We start from the raw sequence: 23,946 nt of genomic DNA on the forward strand, positions 1-23,946 counted from the left end.
AAACTACTTCAGAAGGTTTATTTTCAATTGGTCCACTGCCAATTGGTCCAATTACAAACTCGTCCACTATCACTTGGTCTACCGTCAGTTCGTCCACTATCCACATGGTGCCTTCCATCCACTCACCATTTCGTCTTATAACCAGTCGGTCCAATAGCCATTCAGTACATATACCAATTTGTCTAATTGGACAAAGTGCCCTTTTTACACAGGATTTTCTTAACCCCGGACTATCGCTAACCCCGTACTATCCTTAACCCCGTACTATTTTTTTTTCCTTTTCACACATGCCAAATTGTTATTGCTAACCCCGGATAAGGAATGCTTGCTTTTTACACACGAAACTCGCTAACCCCGGACTAGTGGTTTTTGTCGATCATTCGTAGTACAAGTTCTTCACTCGTACACTTTTTACACACGCTACAATTTCCTTAACCCCGTACTATAGGTGGGGCCAAATTGCCATTTAGCCCCACCTATAGTACGGGGTTAAGCTTAGCCCACTTTCGTTTTACACATGCGATCTTAACCCCGTACTATTGCTCTTAGCACCGCAATTGGTGGGATAACCCTGCTTTTTTGCAGGGCCAAATAATCCCGTGCTATAGGTGGGGTTAGCCCACTTTGCAAAAACGCTGTGTAAAACGAAAGTGGGCTAAGCTTAACCCCGTACTATAGGTGGGGCTAAATTGCCATTTAGCCCCACCAATAGTACGGGGTTAAGGAAATTTTAGCCTGTCTAAAAAGGTTATAAGTGTTCCCAGACCTACATCTATGATGATTACAATGACAAGTCTTGATTTTATATACTTTTTCATGAAATCACTATTTGCTACAAGGTTCTAAGACGTTAAGGCCCGAATTCACAAAGGTGGTTTTGAAAACCCACGGTTGAGTCCATGGTTCATGCAGATTTCCTATATAAATTACACTTATTTTACCGTGTATTGAGCACGTGTATTAAACATGTCCAATGCTGATTTGCGCTTTTGTCACAGTGCGCCAAAATGACGCCTGTTACCATGGTTAGATACGTTATTTTATTCATGAGTCCACTGTTTGAAGAGTGGATTCATGAATAAAAACAGTGGACTAATGAATAAAATAGCATTGATAACCAAGGCAACAGGCGTCCATTTGGCGCACTGTGATAAAAGCGCGCATCAGGATCGGACATTTTTCATACACGCGCCTGATAAGCGCTAAATTAAACGTAATTTATATAGGAAATCTGCATAAACCGTGGACTCAACCGTGGGTTTTCAAAACCACCTTTGTAAATTCGGGCCTAAAGGTTTAATGAAAAGAAAGATCACCTGAGTATATACTTGGTAGATTCTGTCTTGCCTGCACCTGATTCACCGCTCACTATGATGGATTGACTTTGTTTTGAAGTTATCATCTCACGGTATGCTTTATCAGCTGCAAGAAAATATAAATTAAAGTATTTTAATAGTTTGTAACTACATGTATGTGCATAATTTGCACATAAATACTCTTGTTGTGATAGGACTAAATCTCATATCCAATTTTGGGACAGTGATTTTCTATTTCAAAAAGTAGCCTTTTCCATTTCTGAAACCTATAATCTTATTTCAAACTTGCTCTAAAGAGGAAATTTTGTTTCGTCGTAGAAAATGTACTAAAAATTAAAGATAAATACCATTGTGGTTATGATCTCAAAATGAGTTAGAATAAAATCCAGATATCTGTTATTTTCTTGCTATTTCATTTTATTGATTTGTTGTTTATATGATTGACATAATTACCTCTTAAAATTGTACACTTATATTCATACATGTACTTTGTTCTATTTAAATTGATTATATTGTACAAGTTTTGTTTTATGTATGTTCTGTTTAAATTGTAAAGCACTTAGAAAATGTATTATAAGCGCAATATAAAAGCTCCATATTATTTATATTATCAAATTACCACTTAAGTGTTAAAAAATATGTGCCAAGTGACTCTGGAAGAAAATGCGTAATTGCTGAAAAATGAGCAAAAATAAGCACAAAAATTCCATCAAATGTCGTGCATATTTTCGAAGTAATATTAATACACAGTCCCACATAACCTTTGCTGTGTTAGTGATCATCATTATTATCGATTTGAACAAAGATTTCATGATTTACAAGGATAAGTTTATAATAACGTACCAGATCTAGATGTTTGATAATATCTTGACAATTAACCTTGATTTAAAAAGTCTTTCTCATGAAATAATTGTTTGCAGCAACCACCATCTTTTACCTTTTAACAAAACATGAATTCTGTTCTACAAAGATAAATTCACCAATAAGGATATATACATGTATAAAAAGTGTTACTGCAGACAAATGGACGTTTTTCTTGCTATTTTCAGGGGAGAAATATGAAAATTAATACGTTCCTACATGTAGCTTTGTATGAAGTAGCTTGGAACTAGATGAGGGATACCATAAAATGCCACACTACATGTATTCTTGCTTCAAATCACTTGCTCTTGTAATACTATGGCTAATGTTAGAAAAACCACATGCAGGGTAAATATAATTATTATCGTTAATGATCTTTGATTATATTAAAGGTCATGCAATAACAGCTACAGGTAGATACTGGGAACTGTCTGTGTTGTAAAGCCTAAGGGAATTCCTCTATTGTGGCACAGTGTATGCTACTTGTACAACACACTACTGCACCTGTGTGCCAATACACGGGTCTGTAAAATGCCCTAGATTGATGAAAATATATTCTACAGAGTTTAGAGAATGGGGTTTTACAGACAATATGAACAGAGTTGACTTTCTTCACAATCACTATCAGACTCTTCAAGTACAGTCACCGTGAGACCTACACTCATTATTTATCATCGAGTTATGTCAGAGCTACCAAGTCTCACGCATTATGCGTGAGACTCAAGCATTTTGGACTCTTGTTCATCCCCTCAAATCTCTGTCTCACGCAACTATCACAGCCTATCCCCATATACATTGTACACAATGTCTGTGATCTCACTCAGATTCACAGAAAATCTCACGCATAGCTGGTCTTTGAACTTGGCATCTCTGTTATGTGTACATAGATCTGATCTTTAATATTTTTCAAGATTTTATGAATTACTTTGTCTTGAGCCTTCATTAATGCTTGTAGAAAAGTGCAATAAGATCCAATACCTACTTTATGTATTAATGTTATATATATATATAATGTACATAATACTGCATGAATGGGAGTGAACCTTCATGTATGGTCCATCGTTCAAGTGCATACCTATATTTACATAGCAAACAAACACTTAACATAGAATAAATGATCATTTCCCATCCATCTGTTCATTCTAAATTTATACACATTGCAATTCGCCCTATAGAACATACATATGAGGCTGTCATGCATATTTTCTGGGCAAGCACCCCATTTATCTCCATGACACTGATATCCATCCATAATGTCAATAGACATTATAACAGTTTATTACTTCCACAGCAGAAACCATGGGGGGGCCTTTTCACACCTGAATTTTGAATCATCATTGTAATGATGATTGCTATTCTTATCGTGACTGTGATTAGCGTTTGCGATTCTAATCATGTTCTGGTTTGGTGTCATGCGTGCCAAACATTCGTCATTAGCCACAATTTTCACTGGAATCATCATTCAAATTACAATTTTTTTTCACCGTGTGAAAGGGGCGGTAGGGCAATCAAGAGTCACATTTTGTTCATCCCTTTCATTCAATTAATCCCTTATAATCTTTTCACATTTACAATAATGGTTCATATAAATAAGATTTCAATCATTTTGTATGACAAAATTACAGCATTAAATTAAAACGGAGGGAGACTGAACAAAAAGCAGACCTTGTTTGATGAAGGCCCCTTTTTTAAGAACATTATATAAATTACAGTAAACATTAAAATTGAAATAAAATTAAAACAAAATTAAATAGATTGATTTCATGAATAATATATACAAAATTGCTTGCTCCAACCTACCTATAGCAAATACATGCGGTGGTAACGTGCCCAGCGATTTTCCCTGATATTTTTTGATGTTGCCAGATGAATACAGATCTCCCATCTCCTTGTAGGGGTTGACAGCGATGAGGATGTTTGCCACATACGTCTGCAAAAAAAAAAACCCAAAATATTAATAAGGTAAGCATGAATGTTGGCATGAGAACAAATGAAGTCAAAATTTATAGGACAGTTAAAATAATGCTAGAACCATTATCAAATAACGAAAGACAAAGCTTGGCAAACTTGCTATTAAAGCAACTGCAAACAGATTTTATGTGTAGATTTTTCAAAGTTTTCATTTTTGCTTATATTGGATTTTTCTTTGATTTTTATCATTTTTGTTTACTTTTTCAAAAAAATATATATTCTTTGTTATTTTGGTATTGCCTACAAATACGGTTTTCTAAGAAATTCTGTTAATTTTGAATTCTTTCTCAAGTTAATAAAATATTACTTTTAACATTTTTTGGGGGGTCTAATTCACACTGTACACTTACACCAAAATTCCTCACAATAGACTTTAGAAACTAAATACATGTAAACAAACACGTGTTTACAATAATCAATAACAAGAATATAAGAAATCAAAGATTTTTCAGACTTACTTTATTTTATGTTTTGGTTTTCTTAACAATTATTTGTATATTTTGCCCTTTCTTCGTGGCAGTACCAATAACGCTCATTTGCCTCCTAAGCTGCCGATTTTGCAAATTCATGAATTCATTTTCTTTTCATACTGATATAAAATTAAATTTTAATGTATAGACAAAATAAAAAATTTACGTACATAGATCCCATTTTTCTTGTAACGCAGCCGTAGGTTATTGAGCAATGTGGCCTCATTAAGGTACATCAAGGAACCTAAAAAAACAAGGGTTGATAGAAAGTTTCAGCAAAATAATATCTGGTAAAGAAAGACGAAACGGAGAAAGAGAGAGGGATGGATGGAGGGAGGGGAAAGATACATGGATAGTGGGAGAGCTACAGTGACAGATGGAGAAATTGGTGGAGCATTGGAGGGAAACGGGGATGGAGGGAAAAGAGAGAGGAATGGAGAGGGGGGGAAAAGGGTGATGGAGGGGAAAATAAGAAAATAGCAGGAAAGATGGAAGGAAGGAGCGAAGAGGGGGATGGAGGGGAAAGAGGGAGGAATGGAGAGGGGAAAAGAGGGTGGGGGGGGGGAAATAACAGAATATAGGGAAAGGTGGAAGGAAGGAGCAAAGAGGGGGATGGAGGGGAAAATAACAGAACAGAGGAACGGATGGAAGGAAGGAGCAAAGAAGGGATTGGAGGGGAAAATAAAAGAACAGAGGGAAAGATAGAGAAATGGAGGGAATGTAAGAGTCATGGGGGGACTGAATGGTGTGTGATGGAGGGGAAAGTGAGTCTGGTGGAGGGATAGAGGGGAAAAGAGGGAGGAATGACAGAAAAGCGGGGATGGGGAAAAGAGCGATGGAAGGTAGAGGGGGATGGAGGGAGGAAAATAACAGAATGGAGGGGGAAAAACAGAATGGATTAAGGTAGTGGGATAAATGAAGAGAATAAAGGGGGGGGGAGGGGAGATAGATGGAATAAGAGACAGATCTTTCTGATCTTATACACACTATTTCTCTGTTTCACACAAGCCAAACTGTTCCCGGGGTTTCATTCTTTTTTAGAAAAATTTGGTAGAATGTGCTTCTCTCATTTTCTATGAAAAGAAATGATCCTCCATGTACTCTCTCCTGAATGATGCCATAGGTTTTTTTTACATAGACCAAATCCATGTCAATTTTACTTGAAAATGGGAATTAGAAATTTATACAAGGACAAAGTGAGGGTAGACCAAGTGGCAATTTACTGTAAAGATATTATGACCAATGGGACACCATTTCTAGACAGTTCTTAGACGAACTGGTTGAAGATAAACTAGGATTAGACCATATGGGATGAGACCAAATGGAAAATAGAAGAAGTAAGAGTAGACCGAGTGGCAATTTATCATCACATGATATCAACTTACAATTATCGTCCACTGATTTAGCTTCATCGTCTTCTGCAGGGAACACTCGATCATACGATGCACTCACAGCCTGCATGAAATAAATAATAGACTATTTATTATAGTTGCTAACATAGCATAACATCTCTTTATCAGTTACATGTAGTCTTCGACCCTGGCTTGAGCTGGTCTGCTATGCAGACTCTGAACGGCTCGTGAGGTGGGATCTCAGCGCTTGTTTGTGAAGCAAACCAGCCTATTAGCTATGGTAGACACACTGCAGATGTGGGTCTACATTTATAGACTAGGCTTGAGCAGAGCAGCTGTTAGGCACTTCAAGGAGTGTTTCAAGGAATACATTCCGGCCAGCTACTGTACATTGTAGGTACAAGTACTCATTTACTAAGGAGCATTATGTGGAGAAATATTTCAAAAGGTCAGCAATATTTCAATATTATCATCATCTTTTGTTGCGGCTCAGCAGATTAGTCACCATCAGACTTCAGTAAAAACATGTAGGTCCTCATGCTTGTGTACCTGTACGTTTCCTTGTGGAAATCCTATTTGCAATATAATTGAAGAATTAATTAATGGATTATAATCTAAACTAACAATTTTAACCAGTCTTGGCTTTTAAAGTGTTTGTGGTAGCAATTAAAAAAAAGTTTGCATGGAATTCAATGAAATGACCACCCAAATGTCTGTACATGTACATGTATGCATGAATAAAAAGTATGCATGCGCCAAAGGATCCTGCAAGATATTGTGTAATTACTGAGAAATATCAAGGAGATATAGAGGTGATATCTCCTTGGAAATATTAATTGAGCGAAATAAGCATGACATTTCATCAAAATGTCGGGACTTTTTCTAAGCAATGATAATGCACTGCCTAACTGTGTTGGCAAACTGCAGCATGATTGTTTTATCAGGTATTTATGACTTCACAAAGTTCAATTTACGTACATGTTATGCTTTTCACACTGCATTTTCTTCACCCCATACTATCTGTTTTTTGATTCACACTGTCATTCTTAACCCCATATCTGCTAATAGTCGAGGTTAACGCCTTAGCCCCGGACTATCCCACAGCTCATGAATATTGATGATTTTATCATATAGAGCGTGATTAACATGCAACTTTGACTTCTGTGATTGGCTAATGCTTTCCTTAGCCCCGTTTCATTTCACGCTGCATCTCTAAGCACCTCAGTTATGGTGCTAGCACCATATGCTTTTCACACTGCATTTCCATAACCCCATACTATCCTAACCCTGGCCTATCCTTAACCCCATACTATCTTTTTATGGATTCACACTGTCTTTCTCAGAGATGCCAAGTTAAAAAAAATGTTATGCGTGAGATTTTCATGACTCGGCGTCTCTGTGCGCGAGTGGCCAGTACTTACACTCGCACGTTGCGAAATGGCGCGCACGCATGATGGGCTTCATCATGATCCAGTACTACAAAACCATGCGATGCCCGCACGCGATTCATTGTATCACGTACTAGCTGTGCGCTGACTGCACTCTCGAATCATCTCGCGTGCCGGGCTAGATGCGAAGGCGGTCGACCAGTCGTATAATCTTGCGAATAATGCTACTTTTTCTCCTTTTTTTCTTTCGGGTCCCGATGCGTGAGAAAAATGGGTGCCATGCGTGAATTCGTGAGACGGACCTTAAATGTGTGAGTCTCACGCATTACTAGCTCTGCTTTCTTAACCCCATACTATTTGCTTTAATAGCCGGGGTTAATGCCTTAACCCCGGAGTATCACACATCTCATGAAAGTTGATGATTTTACCATACAGAGTGCAATTAATGTGTAATTTCGACTTCTGTGATAGCCCCACTTTTCTTTTAATAGCCCAGTTTGGTTTCACACTGCATCTCTTAGCACCACAATAAGCCGGCTAGCCCTGCTTTTTTTGCAGGGCCAGATGGTACCATACTATTTAATACTATTTTAAAGTGCTAGCCCTCTTTGCTAAAAGGTAGTGTGTAAGAAGTGGGCTAAGCTTGACCCCCGGAAATTTCGTGGAGCGAAGGCCTGCAACAATTTTACGGGGTTTAGGAAAAAAGTACAGTGTGAAAAGAATAAAATTGTACCAGATACAGATCTGCCTCTTCAATTACAGGGCTCTGTAAAATGAAACTGAAATCAAATCTTTTCTTATCAAGTTGCATGTAACATCATTCTAACATGTACTTCTACACGTATGTGAACCCTTAAAAAATCCTAACCTACCCTCCTCATTTTTCATTGTATTTCAAAGAGCAAAATGTCACATATTCATATTAATTTGGGGTCACATACGTGTAACATTTACAGTATCAAATATTAAAGCACTTCTAATGACACTTCAATACTTTTACTTGTATTTAGGACAATACCTTTCATTTGATAGACATTGTTCTCTGAGAATTTTTTTCTCCATTTTAACCCTAGATCAGATGTTTAATTTTTAAAGGTACATTCTCTAGTAATTCTCATTTGATAAAATATGAAATACACTGCAAAAACTCAGGTGTTTTTTTTTCGCTTTAGTTTTATGACTGTCATACATGTTTTCTCAAACTAATTTGAAATTGCAATTATTCATAACATTGATCTGTTTTATATTTTTATAAGACTTACATGTTACTTAACTTGTCTTGCTATTTACAATTTTTTTATATACATATTTTTCTTGTTTTAAATATGATATTTTAAAAGTGTAAATGTTAATTTACATATGTTTTTAACACTCGCAACTTTGCTGATTTAATGTTGGCAATGATAGTTTTACAATGTTGTAGTTTCAATCAGTTTTAATCCTTTTTTGGGATTGTCCAAAATTATTTTTTCTGGCTTTGTTTGTTGATTATTTGTCTGGCACTGGAATTGTGATATATTGTGGTCTTTTGATAATACACATGTACATTTTTACTTTGTAAATATGATAGTGTGAGTCTTCAGACTTTTGTCATGTACCATTTTCACAATAAAACCAGAATTGAATTGAATTGAATTGTGTTGATTTAACACCAGCCCGAAATCTATATACACCTGTACATGCATGTCTACACCAGAGAAGTGGTAAACAACACCAGTTTTGTTTTGGTCTATCACCAGATACATGTACAAGTAGGTGTTTATACAACACCAAGTAGTATTAAAACAGCATAGGTTTGATTCCAAACTGGTGTTGTTTCAATACTTCTCTGGTGTGGACGTATATTGATTCTGGGCTGGTGTTAAATCAACACCGGAGTTTTTAGCAGTGTACAGTACATTGATCGGCATCAAGTTGGGTCTCAATTATGACATCACCCTTTCATGATTATCCTGCAACAATGGTTGACAAAAGTGTACAGTACTTGCCACATTGTACATGTAGTGTTTGTCTTTCAACGCAAAATTTAACGAATCAAACACTTTTATAGTTCCCATGGGATCTCAATGACCAATCACCAATCTCCTCTCTGCTTGTTGGTCATGGTTAATTTGATATCATTATACAGGAAGCTTTGCAACATCAGCCTGGCCAATTAAGCCGGGTTCCAGACAGTGGAGTGACTCCAGGATTTACCAAAAGAAAGGGGGGGGGGAGGCACTATTTCCTGATGAAAATTTGACAAACAAAACTGGGTACTCAGTTTCAAAAGGGGAGCACACTTGGATAAAAAAAGGCATATTCACAGTACAAATTTTTATTATGGCTCTCAAAGGGCGGGTGGGGAGGGGGGCACAAGTAAGGAGTGCCCCCTGAATCTGCCTATTATGTCATTTCTTAAAGGGGAATCCAACCCAAATAAAAACTTGTTTTTATAAGGAAAAAAAAATCAGACAAGATGATAGGTGAAAGTTTGAACAATATTGGACAAACAAAAAGAAAGATACAGATTTTCAAAAGTTGCAAATATTGGTAATCACTATACCCATGGAGACTTCAAATTGGCCGCATATGGGATGTCATAGTGATGTAAGGCAAGGACTACTCTTCCATGTACTCCAATACATATTATGGCTAAAATTTCATTTTTCCCAAAAGTTTTATTTCAAATTATATTTTTCTTTCATGAGGACATAAAACAATAAACTACATGGGTTATATTTAGATTACTGCCCCAGGGCAATGGGTACTTAGGAGAAAACCACAAATCCCTGATATAAAGTACATGGCCTATGGGAAAGTTGTCCTTGCCCCTTGTCATAATTTACTTACCCAGTTGCCAATTTGAAATCTACATAGTATTAGTGATCTCAATTTTAAAGCAGCTATAACTTTCTTATTGTTTGTCCAATTTCTTTCAAACTTTCACCATTCTGTTTATTTTTCTCCTTCCCAACACAACATTTTATGGCCAAGGCTGGATTCCCCTTTAATTTTGCCATTAACCTTGATATAGAATCTGCAAATAATTTGGGGTGAGGGTCACAACCAATCCCATGTAGACTTCAGGGTTCGAAGGGTTAAATATTTCTGTAAGTTTAAAATTCTCACTCCTGGCACTTGCTAAAAAAAGGCGCAAACAGGGGAAAATAATGGGGTCACTCTCATCGTTGGGCATGGAGTTTATCCATACATGTTCTCCATTTTCCACACAAGTGTTCTGTATAAAATGGGTACCCAGTAGGATTACCAAATGTACTCGGATGCCCAATCAGGGTAGCATTGCTTAGGTTGGGGAAATAGCAAACAGCAGTTTGAGACATCATTCTTTCATTAATATTATCATTATCGTGATCATTATTGATAATACAGACTATCATCATTGTAATCATTTTACCATTACTATTCTCATATAACATCCTTTAATTATCATTATTTATATTGATAATGATAACAGTAATAATAATTATCAAATAATACTTGCACTTATTATTTGATTATTACTATTTCTTCAGTTATTGTTGTCATTTTCATTGTTTATTATTATTATTGAATTATCATTGCTACATGTATGCCACACATGAAATTTTTCAACGACTAAAATGTACATTTTATGTATGTATCTTCTAACCTTTGCTCAAACTCATTACAGGAAAATAAAGTACTCTGCAAGTCACTTTATCACGCTACTTTCTTCTGAACAGGAAAGGATCATAATAGTATTCGACTACACTGTACATACACATACACATGTGCATGGAGGGAATTGTATTATAATTTTAGAATAGTTGCCATGGAAACCTGAGAGTCTGCATCTTGAGTCCTTCAGGTATCACCGATGATGACTGAGAGCAATGCATTGCATTCATTCATCTCTACACATTGTTTGTATCACAAGTAGAATGCCCCTGGTAGCCTCCTCAGAGTGTTGGCTTTTGAGTCTTTTTTTGACTGAATCAAAATTGAAATTATTTTCACTTTATAGCAGAACTTTCAACCTCTGTTGACCAAAAAACATTCTGATCCATAATTAAAATCATATTTTAAAGGGAAAAAAAACACATTTTGATACAAAAATTGATAATTACACATACACTGTACACATATGAAGCATACCAATCAAATTTAACAAAAAACATATTTTGTCACTTTTGATTATGAGAAAAACGTGTATTACATTATTAGTTGGCAGCTTTGCTTTACTTAGATAGTCATAATTTGAACACTTTTCATAGAAACGCAATTGATACTTTGTTGGTACCCTATACCCTATAATGGATTTAATCATTTGATCTTATGTTAAGACTGATTTGAAAACTAATATTTCTCTAGTTTGCCAGATGAACTTGAATATAATACATGTAACTTCACTTTCATGAAATGAAGAAGTCTGGAGGTGTTTATTTTGGAGACAAGTTTCCAAACAATAAACAAAGCAAAGTGATTTTTTTAAAGTCTGTGACTACAGGCTTCTATGATAGAGGCCGAGATGCATATTTACATTTACATATCTACAAGACCTTGTCATGCCTTATGCACCAGCTCGAAGCCTGAGATCATCACACCAGCAACTTCTTAAAACTCCCAAGACACGTGTATCATACGGTGCATGAGCTTTCTCAGCCTCAGCACCTTCTCTCTGTAATAATTTGCCATTAAATTTAAGAATTATACAATCACTGGAGACCTTCAAATCTAAACTCAAATCTTATCTTTTCTAACAGTATTAGTTATTGGCACTTTGACACTCTTCCAATTTTCTCATTCTTTCTTTTCTTATGCGCCTCGGAATAGAATATTTCTAGATAGATGCCGCTATATAAATGCCTATTATTATTGTTATTATTATTATTATTTGTTCTTTTTTGTTGTACGTGGAAAGAAATTGAAAAATTATACAATAAAAACCACTACAATACATGCATATAATTAGCAAAGAACGCTTATTCCATGGGGATATGGACGAGTTTGGGAAAATGCTGATTGCAATGTTCACAGCGAAATGCACATGCAGGCATTGGAAACGACTATAGTTGCTGAGGACACCCAGCCATTATCCAGCACTGCCCATTAATATTCCTCAATAGCTTTCAGTTTTAACCTTTAACAGTCCAGAGGGGGGTTGAATCAACTCCCCCTCAACATTTTCTGTGATCATTCCGCCGCACGAATTTTTTTACAGCGCCACTCACAGAGTTTTTACTTTTAAGTCTGGCGCATCTTCTGAGACCAAATTTACGATTCGCCCAGGTACGCAATTCCGAAATTACGCAACATTTCGTAAATGCATGTCAGACCAACAATTGTTCCAAAATGTGATTTTATGTACAATATCAATATTGCAATTTTTTTTTATATCTTATTCATAAAGATATGATTATTTTTACTATAAACGGCTGAAATCAATTGATTTTAGCACAATTATGCTTCAAAAAGGTTGTGCAATAAATCTGGTGAAAAAATCAAAGAAAAACAAAAGGTTGAAAAACCAAGAAATACATAAGAAATTCATAAAACAATAAGAAACATATATCCAAACCAAAGTCTTTTTCAATTGCGATTGTTAAGAATGCTATGTATATCTTTACCAAAAATTAGCATTCTAGGAGCTTAATTTAGTGTATTAGAGCAAAAAGCATAATGAATTCATAGAACTCATTATTTTGGAAAATTTTACCATACAGCCTTATACATGTAGATTGCATCGCACACTGCCAGCGTGCAAATGCAAACAGAAAAAGACATTTTTTTTAAACGGAAAATCACTGTCTCTAATAATCAGTAATACTAACAAAGCCAACCTAATCAAAGCTATTATCAACATTTTTAACGACATTGATAATCAACCCTGATATAAATGGCACGGTCACACAACATTTTCTAAGACTGCGACAATTGCTACGGGCTCAATTTCGTCTAAGATGTAGGGTTAGGGTTATGACCAGTGGCAATACGATTTTAACAGTGTTAAAATCAGGGTTGAAGTTGGTGATTCGATTGTGTGAACTTTAGAGTGGAGCAAGTGTCACTGAAGCAAATGTCATGGAACCCAATGGCACAGCGGGGTGGGGCGAAGGAACAATTCAGGAGTGAGAGACATTTTGTACATACCTTCTCGGACTGGACACGTTGAATGGGGACAGCATCAAACCTACATGTATAGTTAACCCCTATATTATATCAATGGAGAAAGGGGAGAGGCAGGGATGGAACAATGCTGGTGGCTGTTCCATAAAGCTGTTCCTCAGTTAAAGGGAAGTTCACCCTGACAAAAGTCAATTGTAAAAATAGAAGAAAAAATAATAACAAATATTGCCGAAGGTTTGAGAAAAATTCATCAAATAATCAAAAAGTTATTAGAATTTCGATTATTTGATTTGTGACGTCATATGCGAGCAGCATTCCTACATAGCGAATGGTAAAAAATCAATGAAATGTCATTTTCTCAGAAAATTGAAAATGGTTTTCACTGTACCTTTTGTATATCAACAGACAAATCATTTCACACCCGATCATGAATAGAAAACAAAATTAAGTCATCAGGAACCATCCAAAATTTGAAATTTATGCATTTTATATTACATAACACATGGGGCAGCTGCTCGTTTATGACGTCACAAATCCAAAACTTTGAACTCTAATAACTTTCTTACTCTTTAACGGATTTTCCTCAAACCTTCACCAATATTTTTTACTATTTTTTCTGCTATTTTTACAACAAAGTTTTCTTCAGGGTGAACTTCCCCTTTAAGAGCCACTTTAAAGAGAAATACCAGTAGTTGCAGTAAACACTGATTTCATGAGAAAGTCTGTAGAACAAGGCTTAATTGTCAGTATATCATAGAGGATCTAGATCTGGTAGTTACAAAACTGAACTTTGCGAAATCTTGAAATCTACGCTGAATAATGTTCACAATGAAGATCACCAACACAAATAAGCGCACGTGGGACAGTGTTTTATAATTGCTTTGAATGTCGGGCCCGACGCTTGACCCGAATCCTGTTCTTATTTGCTGATTTCTCAGCAATTACACAATTTCTTCCAGAATCCTTTGGCACATATCCAGACACTTTGGTGGTCATTTAATTGAATTCTGTACAAACTCATTTTGATATCGTTAACAAAACTGGCATTTACCTTTAAGAATAACTGATCTTTTCTTGTGGTGAATGGTATATTCTTTGCCGATGGTTAAGGGTGACCAGTCGTTCTTAAAGTCGCTCTTAACTTACGAACAGCTTTATGAAACGGCCCCCAGGAGAAAGAGACATTCCAACCTTCCTGGATTCGACAGGCTGAATGGGGATAGCAGATTAGCATCAAACCTATAGTTAACCCCGATATCATTATCAATGGCGCAGGGGGAGGGGCAGGGATGGAACAATTCAGGAATGAGGGACATTTCTCACCTTCCTGGAGTCGACAGGCTGAATGGGGACAGCATAAAACCTTAGTTAACCCCGATATCATTATCAATCGCGCATGGGGAAGGGGATGGAAGGGAACTGTTCAAGAATGAGAGATATTTCTTACCTTCCCCGAGTCGACAGGCTGAACGGTGATACCATCAACCCCAATATCAATGACTCTACCGAGCTGGAATCCATGCTCTAGATGGGGCACCCATACTTTACGATTCTCATCAAACATGGCTGATGTCTACAGCATTCTTCACTTCGTGAAATCTGAAAGACAAAAAAAAGAAAGGAATTGTAATGCATTACTTACCACGCCATGGCCAGTATTCAATTCAAAGTATCGATTGACAACTGAATTCAATCACTTACATGTATTTTACTTGGCTAAGCCAACTGCTTTTACATGTACATATCAATTGTTGCATTCAACTCACTTTGACTTTATCAAAACAAATACATCGGTGGTATGTAGAAATACTGCTTTGATGTCTCCCCTTTTCAGACCTTGATTTCATTTTAATCATACATTTGTGTAGATACTCCGAATGACAACAGTTCAAAAGCTGCCCCTTCCCGCTGTTAAGACCCCTGTTACAAAGTTACTCTGTTCCTCAGGCCTGCGAAATTGTCCAGCTGGAATACTGGTATCACAAAATTAGTGGCATGCACCTGTATCAAATTCCATCACTCCATACCACGCCTCTAGCGCCATGCATGGCTAGCGTCCACATACACGCACAGCACCCGGCCGCTCCGAGACCATACCTATGGTAACGCAATCCTGTTCCGAAGCCCTCTTTTACACTGCTACCACCCTGCCTGTGGTGATTGTGCATGTAGATTTATGAAACATACAGCACACATTTAAAAAAATTCTTTTATGGATCACTTTTGTACCTAAAAATACTCAGTTCCAGGCATTAGCCTATGATTTTTTTGGCCATATTGTGAAACGGCAGTGAATGGATTTTTCCCTGACGAAGTTTAAAAATTGATAAAAACCCATTCCCAGTTTTGCATGTTTTTTGCAGTGAATCACATGTATTCTCAGTATATAAACAATGTACAACCAATTCGTACCAACTACCAACCGCTTCAAGAGCACCTGAGCTTCAACAGAAAGGATCCGAACGCAGCATGTACAAGGAAATTCAATACCCTGACCCTCGAAATCCCATTCTCAAGAACTAATTACTACAAGAAATCTTTCTTCCCCAATATGGCAAGGGATTGGAAAACCCTCCCGTATGACTTAATTTCTATAACCAGCTCAAAAACATTTAATAACAAATTGATAAGTCTCCAGCTTGACTAGCATGGTCTTCTCTAGCCGACCTCTATTTCCTCCAAGTTGAGTGATGTTCCAGCTGGAGCTTTTCAACATACCTACCGTGACACCATAACCAGTCATTAAATAGATTTTGTTTTGAAATGAACAAAGTCACTCTGACTATGGTATAGACAGGAATAACCGTTGTTTCTGGGGATTTATTCAACAATTCCTGACATTTTACTATAATCCCCATTCACATGTATTGGTGAGGGAGCCAACGCAGTTCAGCGGAACAACCAAAATACAGAGACTGAAGATTTTGGTCTAACTAAGGTAGTGCTTTCAACTTTTGGGCTGATCAAAATTACCTTATATATTTTCCCCTCATTTGACATATTTGAAGCACTTCCGCCTGAGTTGAGGTGTTTTTCAAAAATCAAATTCCCTGATCATGCTGATTTTTCCCCGACTGGAAAAAAGTAACATAATTTTCCCTGAATGGGCTGGGAACCTGCATTTGTCTTTAATGAAAGATAAGTAATAACGCATATATATCCTAACTTTGTTCGTTGAATGAGTGAGTTAACGACAAACGTTAGATCTAACACACTAGGTATCACTATAAGTACATGTATAACAGGGCACTGACAGTGTACAAAAAAAAATCAGGCACATATCCACAGGCATAGGAACAAGAAAAAAATTCCTACTCTGGAATGTATATTGCAACTCTGAATGGGTTCCTGTATACCCGGTATATCTTCTTCTTCCAGTCTGGTACAATCCTTCAATGGCGTATTATTGTACCTTAAAACGAGATGAAGATCTACTTGAAAAGGTACAACAGAGAGCAACCAGGCTATTGTATTGCCTCATCTCCGTCATCTAGACTATCCTGAAAGGCTGAAGGCTTTAAAACTACCTACTCTATCATATAGAAGACAAAGAGCTGAACTGATCCAAATATACAAAATTTCAAATTGACCTTAACAATAGGAGTGGGCTATAAATGGGTGATTTTTGGTTTTACTGTGGGAACAGTTTTTTTGTGTTCCTTTTACCTTATCTCAACATGAAATGACAATATTTTTTGTCTCGGGTCCGAGAAAAAAGTGTGCCGGGCCAAAATCCAAAATGGCCGCCAAAACCACCCAAAATCACAGTTTTTGCCACAACTTCTTTATTTGGTGGTCTTTTTCTCTGGTTTTGGTGTCTATTCATATGTTTTAGGGGGCAGGCAATTTGTTTTTCCTATAATTAGCACTTTTAAACCATTATTTGTAGAGTTAATAGGTAATTATACCTAAATTTTCAAATTTTTATAGCCTTTTTTCAGACAAATATAGGTTTTATTGTCCTGGAGTTCTTGGATATTAGATGGTACGAGGTCAACAATAGCAAGCAGCTTCATAGAGCTATATTGCTTTTATTCCTCTACTGTGGGTTTTACGGATATTTGTGAAATATATCTTATTAAATAAAAAAATGTTAATTATCCATAGGGGCAATACAGTATACAATGTACTGTTACAGTACATACTACACTGCATATTTCCATGCATTGACCACCATGACATATGACAAGGCCTGTATATAAACTATAGTGTCATAGAAATAAGCTCTTAAGGTTTAAAATTAGATTGTGAATTGTGAATTTGATTGCTTGTCAGCTGATGTACATGATGAAACCAGCAACGTGAATTTCACATAAAATATCACATACATGTATCATATACGTACATCACATATCTACATGTAGCCATATCTTCTTCATTTGGAGGCTTTTTTTACCTGGTTGTGGTGTCTAATTGGCCTATGTTTATGGGGTCAGGTAACTATATAATCATGGTAATGTTGATCAACAGCCAATCAGAACCAAGGATTCCATGTAAGTTACCATTAAGTTAACATAATGGTAAATTTTTATGCAACGGGACCCAGAATATCTACAGTGTAAATGCCATGATGTGGGGTTAATTACCTTCTCCGCCCCCTGAATTAGCATATTTGACAAAACATGTCCTCAGTTTCTGAGACAAAACATATCTTCAATTTCTAAGGCATCTAATTCTAAGCCTAAGAGCTCATTTGTTTATACATGCCTTGTCATGGTGGCCAATGCATTTATGCAGTGCAGTATATGTACAGTACATTGTATACTGTATAGCCGCTATGGATAATTAACATTTTTTTATTTAAGATATATTTCACAAATATCTGTAAAACCCATAGTAGAGGAATAAAAGCGATATAGCTCTATGAAGCTGCTTGCTATTGTTGACCTCGTACCACCTAATATAGAAGAACCCCAGGACGATAAAATCTACTTTTTGGCTGAAAAAAGGCTATAAAAATTGAAAAATTTAGGTACAACTACCCTTTTACTCTACAAATAATGGTTTAAAAGTATTAATTATAGGAAAAACAAATTGCCTGCCCCCAAATACATATGAATAGACACCAAAACCAAAGAAAAAGACCACCAAATAAAAAAGTTGTGGCCAAAACTGTGATTTTGGGTGGTTTTGGCGGCCATTTTGGATTTTGGCCCGGCACACTTTTTTCTCGGACCCAAGACAAAAAATATTGTCATTTCATGTTGAGATACATTACAAGGAATAAAAAAAAACTGTTCCCATATTGAAATTACAAAAAAAGTATTTTTGACCCATGTATAGCCCACTCCTATTAACAACTTCTTTGAAATTGATGTTCATAGCAGAACCAGCGGTCACACAGCATGAAATTAAGGAAAAACAGATGCAAATTGCAAAAATTTCAATATGCATTTTCAATTAGGAGTATAAATAACTGGAATGCATCTAGTGTCAATATGTTCCAATCAGCTATTGAGAGGCACTTGAAAAACCATCCACTAAAGTTTTTACAGAATCAGAGACTATCAGACATGACGAGGGGCAAATAAGCTTAAAGTACAAGCTTTACGTCCCTACATCCAAGTAAGCAAGTAAAAATGGGCCACACATTGCCAACCAGAACGTCGTAGTACTCACTCATTCAATGAACAAGGTTATAATATAACCTTGTTCTCAGTTATATCTCCATGTGTGACAAAATAAAGGTGGCAATGTTTGGCTTATTTTCTCTTTTTCTTTGGGGCAAATGCTTGATTTTTTATACTGACAGTTTCCATTAGACCTGTTAATTCATACCACTCGGCTCTTATTTAAATTTGATTCTTTATATCATTTTTTCTTAATTAAAAATAGAGATCAAAAAATGAAAATTTTCTTGCCATATTACTTTCCACCAATAGAGGGCGTACATAAAAATATGCCCAAAATTCAAGTTTTTGAGCGCTCTGGTGAATACAAAAATTATTCCCACATTACTAATGATAAATAAATTAAAACTATATTGAAATTAGTAATTTTGGTCACAAAAGTGATATTTTAATGATTTTTTAAAGTGTGTGCTCTATACAGCATTGGCATACCATAGTCCTACCTGTAGATTCTCCACAGGCCAGATGGTAGCAGTGAACAAGTGGTAGTACTTAGTAGTAACCAGGATGAACACCAACAGTTCAGTGACTGAAAGAGTAAGGCCTATTAACATTATTAGAAGGGGTGTTGCAAGAAAATATTTGCGATCGATCCCGGGGGGGGGGGGGGGGGGCACTCGACCCAAAAAGTGGTAGGGGTGTGCCGCGGGCGAGACAAAAAAACGGAGGCCTTGGAGCGGGGTTATTGTAAAAAGGAGGGTCCCCCGTACGAGCTACGGAACTACAATTTTGTGAAAACGGGGGTCCTTGGAACGGATCACCAGCGTGAGTACGTGCGTATGCACCCCTAATATGGAACGGGTATGCGTGCATGATGCAGCTAGCGTGGCCTCCGCCGGGTGCGCTCGCCCAGAGACGATGGTCGGACAGCGCTCGGCGGCCGCTTTTCACCAAAATTGCAGCAGATCAATGCGACCGGAACGGCGTAACGAAAAATATGCGAAGCCTTGGAGCGGATTTCTTTCTTCTTATTCCTCAATTAGAACAGAATGCTATGCCTTGGAGTGGCTTTGTTTTTTTTCTAAATGAGACAAAAATGCTATGGCTGCCTTGGAGCGGAAATTTGGATGTAAAAATGGGGGTCCCCCCGCGGCACATACCCACTATGCATTATAAATACTGAGTGCCCCCCCCCGGATCGATCCCCATAATTCTGACTGTTGAAATTATAGATGATCAGTTATAGATTAAATTTCGTGTTTCAAGGAGCAGATTTGCGATCAATCACTAATTAATTTGCAATTAACTGCAAGACATATGGGCACACCGTTCACTTCGTACAGCAGCGCTTTATTCAGTCACACGCACGGTTCCCTTAGTCTTGAGGACGCAATGATGATGATTTTTTTAGATATGTCATCTATCTAAAAAAATCATCATCATTGCGTCCTCAAGACTACGGTTCCCTATTTCCACCGCCATTCACTTTGTACACAAGCGCGCGTACACAAATCTACGAGTGGTTCCCAAAACCACGATTTGGCCGACATATGATAGCTTTAGGGACCAAAATAGACTTGCAATTGACCGCAAGTTTTTTGCAACAACCCATGACAACGTTATAGTGGTGCATTTGAGCCACCACCTGTTCCGCTATACCGCCTTACCGGTAACGACGACGTACGGTACGTCGTTAGCGCCACACGAAGTGTTCCGACTCGGACTCTTTACCCGCCCCGATTTACCTACCTGCAAAAAACATTGAGTTTGTTAAGATGTCAGGACTGCAACAATATTGTCCCTTTCTTATTGGAAGAAATAACTTGTGAACTTGTCCTCGATCCTCTGAATCAACGTGACAAAGATTACAATGAAGTGTAAGTAATTTACCATAGACAGTACACGCATGTTAGCACACAGCTGACGAAAAACTTGCATAGGGAGTTCCGGTATACGATGACGTCATTTTCGCTTCGTCCAAAACTCCAGGCCAAATTATATGATTCGATAAAAGTGCATATAGGGCCCATTTAATTTACCCCTATACAGTCATAATTCAACCTATATCATGATGCCCCATGCCTGTTTATATCCTGAAATTCATGACCCAAACTTTAATTGATTCGTTTGTTTTTATCGTCATGAAAGTGAAATATATCTTATTTTCCGTGATGGATTGCGTAGTTTCACAGTTTTGACCGGGGTGTTAACGCGCCCGGCATCACATTCATGGGCGTGGTCGTTCCTTATTCATGCAAGACAACGCCAAATAGAGACAAGCAAAGCAGGGCTGTTTAAAATTTGTATACAATGACGTTTAATACCATATTATGGACTTTACAGTTGTTCTATTAAAGGTCAAGTCCATCCCAGCAAAATGTTGATTTGAATACAAGGGCGGATCCAGGATTTTGAAATAGGGGGGGGGGGGCGCCAGCGGCGAGGGAGCGAAGCGACCAAGCGGGGGGAGGGTGTGGGAGGGGGATACCCCCCTCCCACGGCAAGGACTTTTTCAAAAAATCATGTCCAAAAGTCGTATTTTGAGAGCACCTTTAGAAGAAAAATGCACACTTAAATCACTGTAACTTCATGACTAAGACACATACTGACTCATTTAGGAGCTAGTTTCCAGTCACACACCGTATAAGCGGTCATTCAAAACATACATTTGGCAAAGGCTCTTCACTTGCTTGCACGAAAGTATTTTTATTCTCCCCCCAACCCCCACCCCCCCCCCGTCACATAAAATCTCCGCTCCTTACGCTGACATATAGCTGCCTATACACAGCAAACGCGGAGTGGGGTCGACTGGTGATTGAGAATATACAATTTTGCTCCTTGATAATTCGTTGGAATGATTGCTTCGGCGAAACTTAGTTGGGGGCAGGGGCGGATCCAGCCTTCGCCAATAGGGGGGCCCGGAATTTTTTTTTCAGCCATATTTTCCCCGATCGGCCACTCGAATATGATATTTGCCGGGATTTTTGGTATCTTTAAAGGGGTAGTCATATTAGTCTCTTCTTAGCTTTATTCTTATGAATAAACATAAATATATAATACCATAATCATTATTTATATAATGCGAGCGCGAAGCGCGAGCTATTTTTTTGGGGGGAATCTTATTTACTTTTTTCTAAAAGTTTTGAACATTCTGGGCAATCCTGAAAAAAGATGTGTATGCAAGTGAATAATTATTACGAACGTGAAGCGCGAGCAAAAATGAACTGATGGAAAAGGTACTGTTAAGGACTTGCTTGCAGTTAGCCATGAAGACGTTACATATTTTTAAAAATCAAATAATGCGAGCGCGAAGCGCGAGCTGAAATTTTTTGACATTTTTACCTAAGGAATGGAAATTCTAAGCACTTTTTGTAACTTAACAGAATAGGTATATAACTAAACGATTAGTGCGAGCGCGAAGCGTGAGCAAAAAATTTCGTGATTTAGACCTACTGAACGAGACACTCTATTCAAGTTTTGTAAATCATGAAAAGGATGAGGAAGTGGGGATCTTCCTTACATTAATAATGCGAGCGCAGAGCGCGAGCGGAAAATTTTTATATACGTTTTGAGCTGATCGAAAACGTATTTGTTATGGACTGCTTGAACTTAGCCATGAAGACGTTACATATTTCAACATTCAAATATTGCGAGCGCGAAGCGCGAGCTGAAATTTTTGACATTTCTACCTGAATAATGGAAATTTCAAGCACTTTTTGTAATCGTGGAAAGGATGAGACAAAAACTGAACATTATTGATGCGAGCGCGAAGCGCGAGCGGAAAAATTCTGGACACTCTATTCATGTTTTGTAAATCATGAAAAGGTTAAGCTATTAGAAATTTTCATACATTAATAATGCGAGCACAAAGCGCGAGCAGACAATTTTTTATATTGTTATCTGAAACTGGATAATTATTTAAATGGAGAACAAGGTGCGTATCTGAATAAACGTGTGTTTGAGATATCGACCTAGAATTTGGGTATTCTAAATACCTTTTTTTTACCATGAAATCAATAAAGCGAGCGCAAAGCGCGAGCTAAAAATATATAATATTCAGATCTGAAAAGGGGTCACTTTACGCTCTGTATTGCAAGCACTTTGTGGAAAAATTGTGAGGTGAAGAAGGATCACAGTTAAAACACAGCTGATATTTTAAATTATTGTTACTTTGAGTTTTGACATAGGACCGGGATGTTCTATAAGGACATTATGTCATCATAAGAAAATGATGACTATCTTCCTATTTCTCTTCCTAAGCATGAGAGCGCAAAATCTATTAATATTATGGCCTGAAAATTGGACATTTAAGCACTTTTGTAATTATGCATAAGATGCACGAGTTTAAAATCTATCAATGCGAGCGCAAATCGCGAGCAGAAATTTATGATTAATTGTCATCAAATGGTGATTTTAAGTAGTTTGTTTTATAATTAATATTGAGATATACATAACTCACTAATCAAAATGCAAGCGTGCAGCGCTAGCTGATACGTTTTGACAATCTGACCTAAATAGGGATATTTTGAGAACTTCATGGAATACAGGAAAATAATAGGTACCTGACAAATCAAATTTTGCGAGCGCGCAGCGCAAGCAGAAATTGTTAATATTCAGACCATAAAACAAAATTTTTTACACTTTTAAAAAATCAATTTGTGAATAAAACAAAATAATGAAAGTTCAATTTCCCAGCTGAAATATGTTTTGTATATTGACTTCAGAATTTGATATTTTAAGGTCCATATTGAGCAAGATATCACCTAAAAGGCAATGCGAGCGCAAAGCGCGAGCGAAAATTTTTTTATCCCGACATGAAAGATTTAAAAAAAAAATAATTTCCAAGTCTTAATTCCCCTTATCTTATTTTATTCACTCATCTTCCTCCTCTTATGCTTGCCTTCCTTCTTTTCTCCTCTCTTTTCCTTTTT

At 37.1% G+C, this 23,946-nt stretch overlaps 1 protein-coding gene across 3 annotated transcripts in view; it reads right to left on the reverse strand.

Annotated features, from left to right (window-relative positions):
• LOC121414338 (unconventional myosin-VI-like) overlaps window positions 1-20,899 on the reverse strand; it is a 53,669-nt gene extending 32,770 nt beyond the window's left edge. The window contains exons 1-6 of one of the 3 annotated variants that reach the window (XM_041607481.1): window positions 20,765-20,899; window positions 14,893-15,044; window positions 6,004-6,073; window positions 4,789-4,862; window positions 3,978-4,107; window positions 1,317-1,422 (exon numbers count right to left, since the gene is read on the reverse strand). In XM_041607481.1, coding sequence (XP_041463415.1) covers window positions 1,317-1,422; window positions 3,978-4,107; window positions 4,789-4,862; window positions 6,004-6,073; window positions 14,893-15,009 — 497 coding nt within the window. In that variant the 5' untranslated portion in view covers window positions 15,010-15,044; window positions 20,765-20,899. The remainder of the gene's footprint in view (window positions 1-1,316; window positions 1,423-3,977; window positions 4,108-4,788; window positions 4,863-6,003; window positions 6,074-14,892; window positions 15,045-20,764) is intronic. The other 2 variants (XM_041607480.1, XM_041607482.1) reach the window with 2 other exon arrangements.
• Between the last annotated feature and the right edge of the window lie 3,047 nt (window positions 20,900-23,946).

This window comes from Lytechinus variegatus, chromosome 4 (assembly GCF_018143015.1).
Source record: "Lytechinus variegatus isolate NC3 chromosome 4, Lvar_3.0, whole genome shotgun sequence".
NCBI lineage: Eukaryota > Metazoa > Echinodermata > Echinoidea > Temnopleuroida > Toxopneustidae > Lytechinus > Lytechinus variegatus.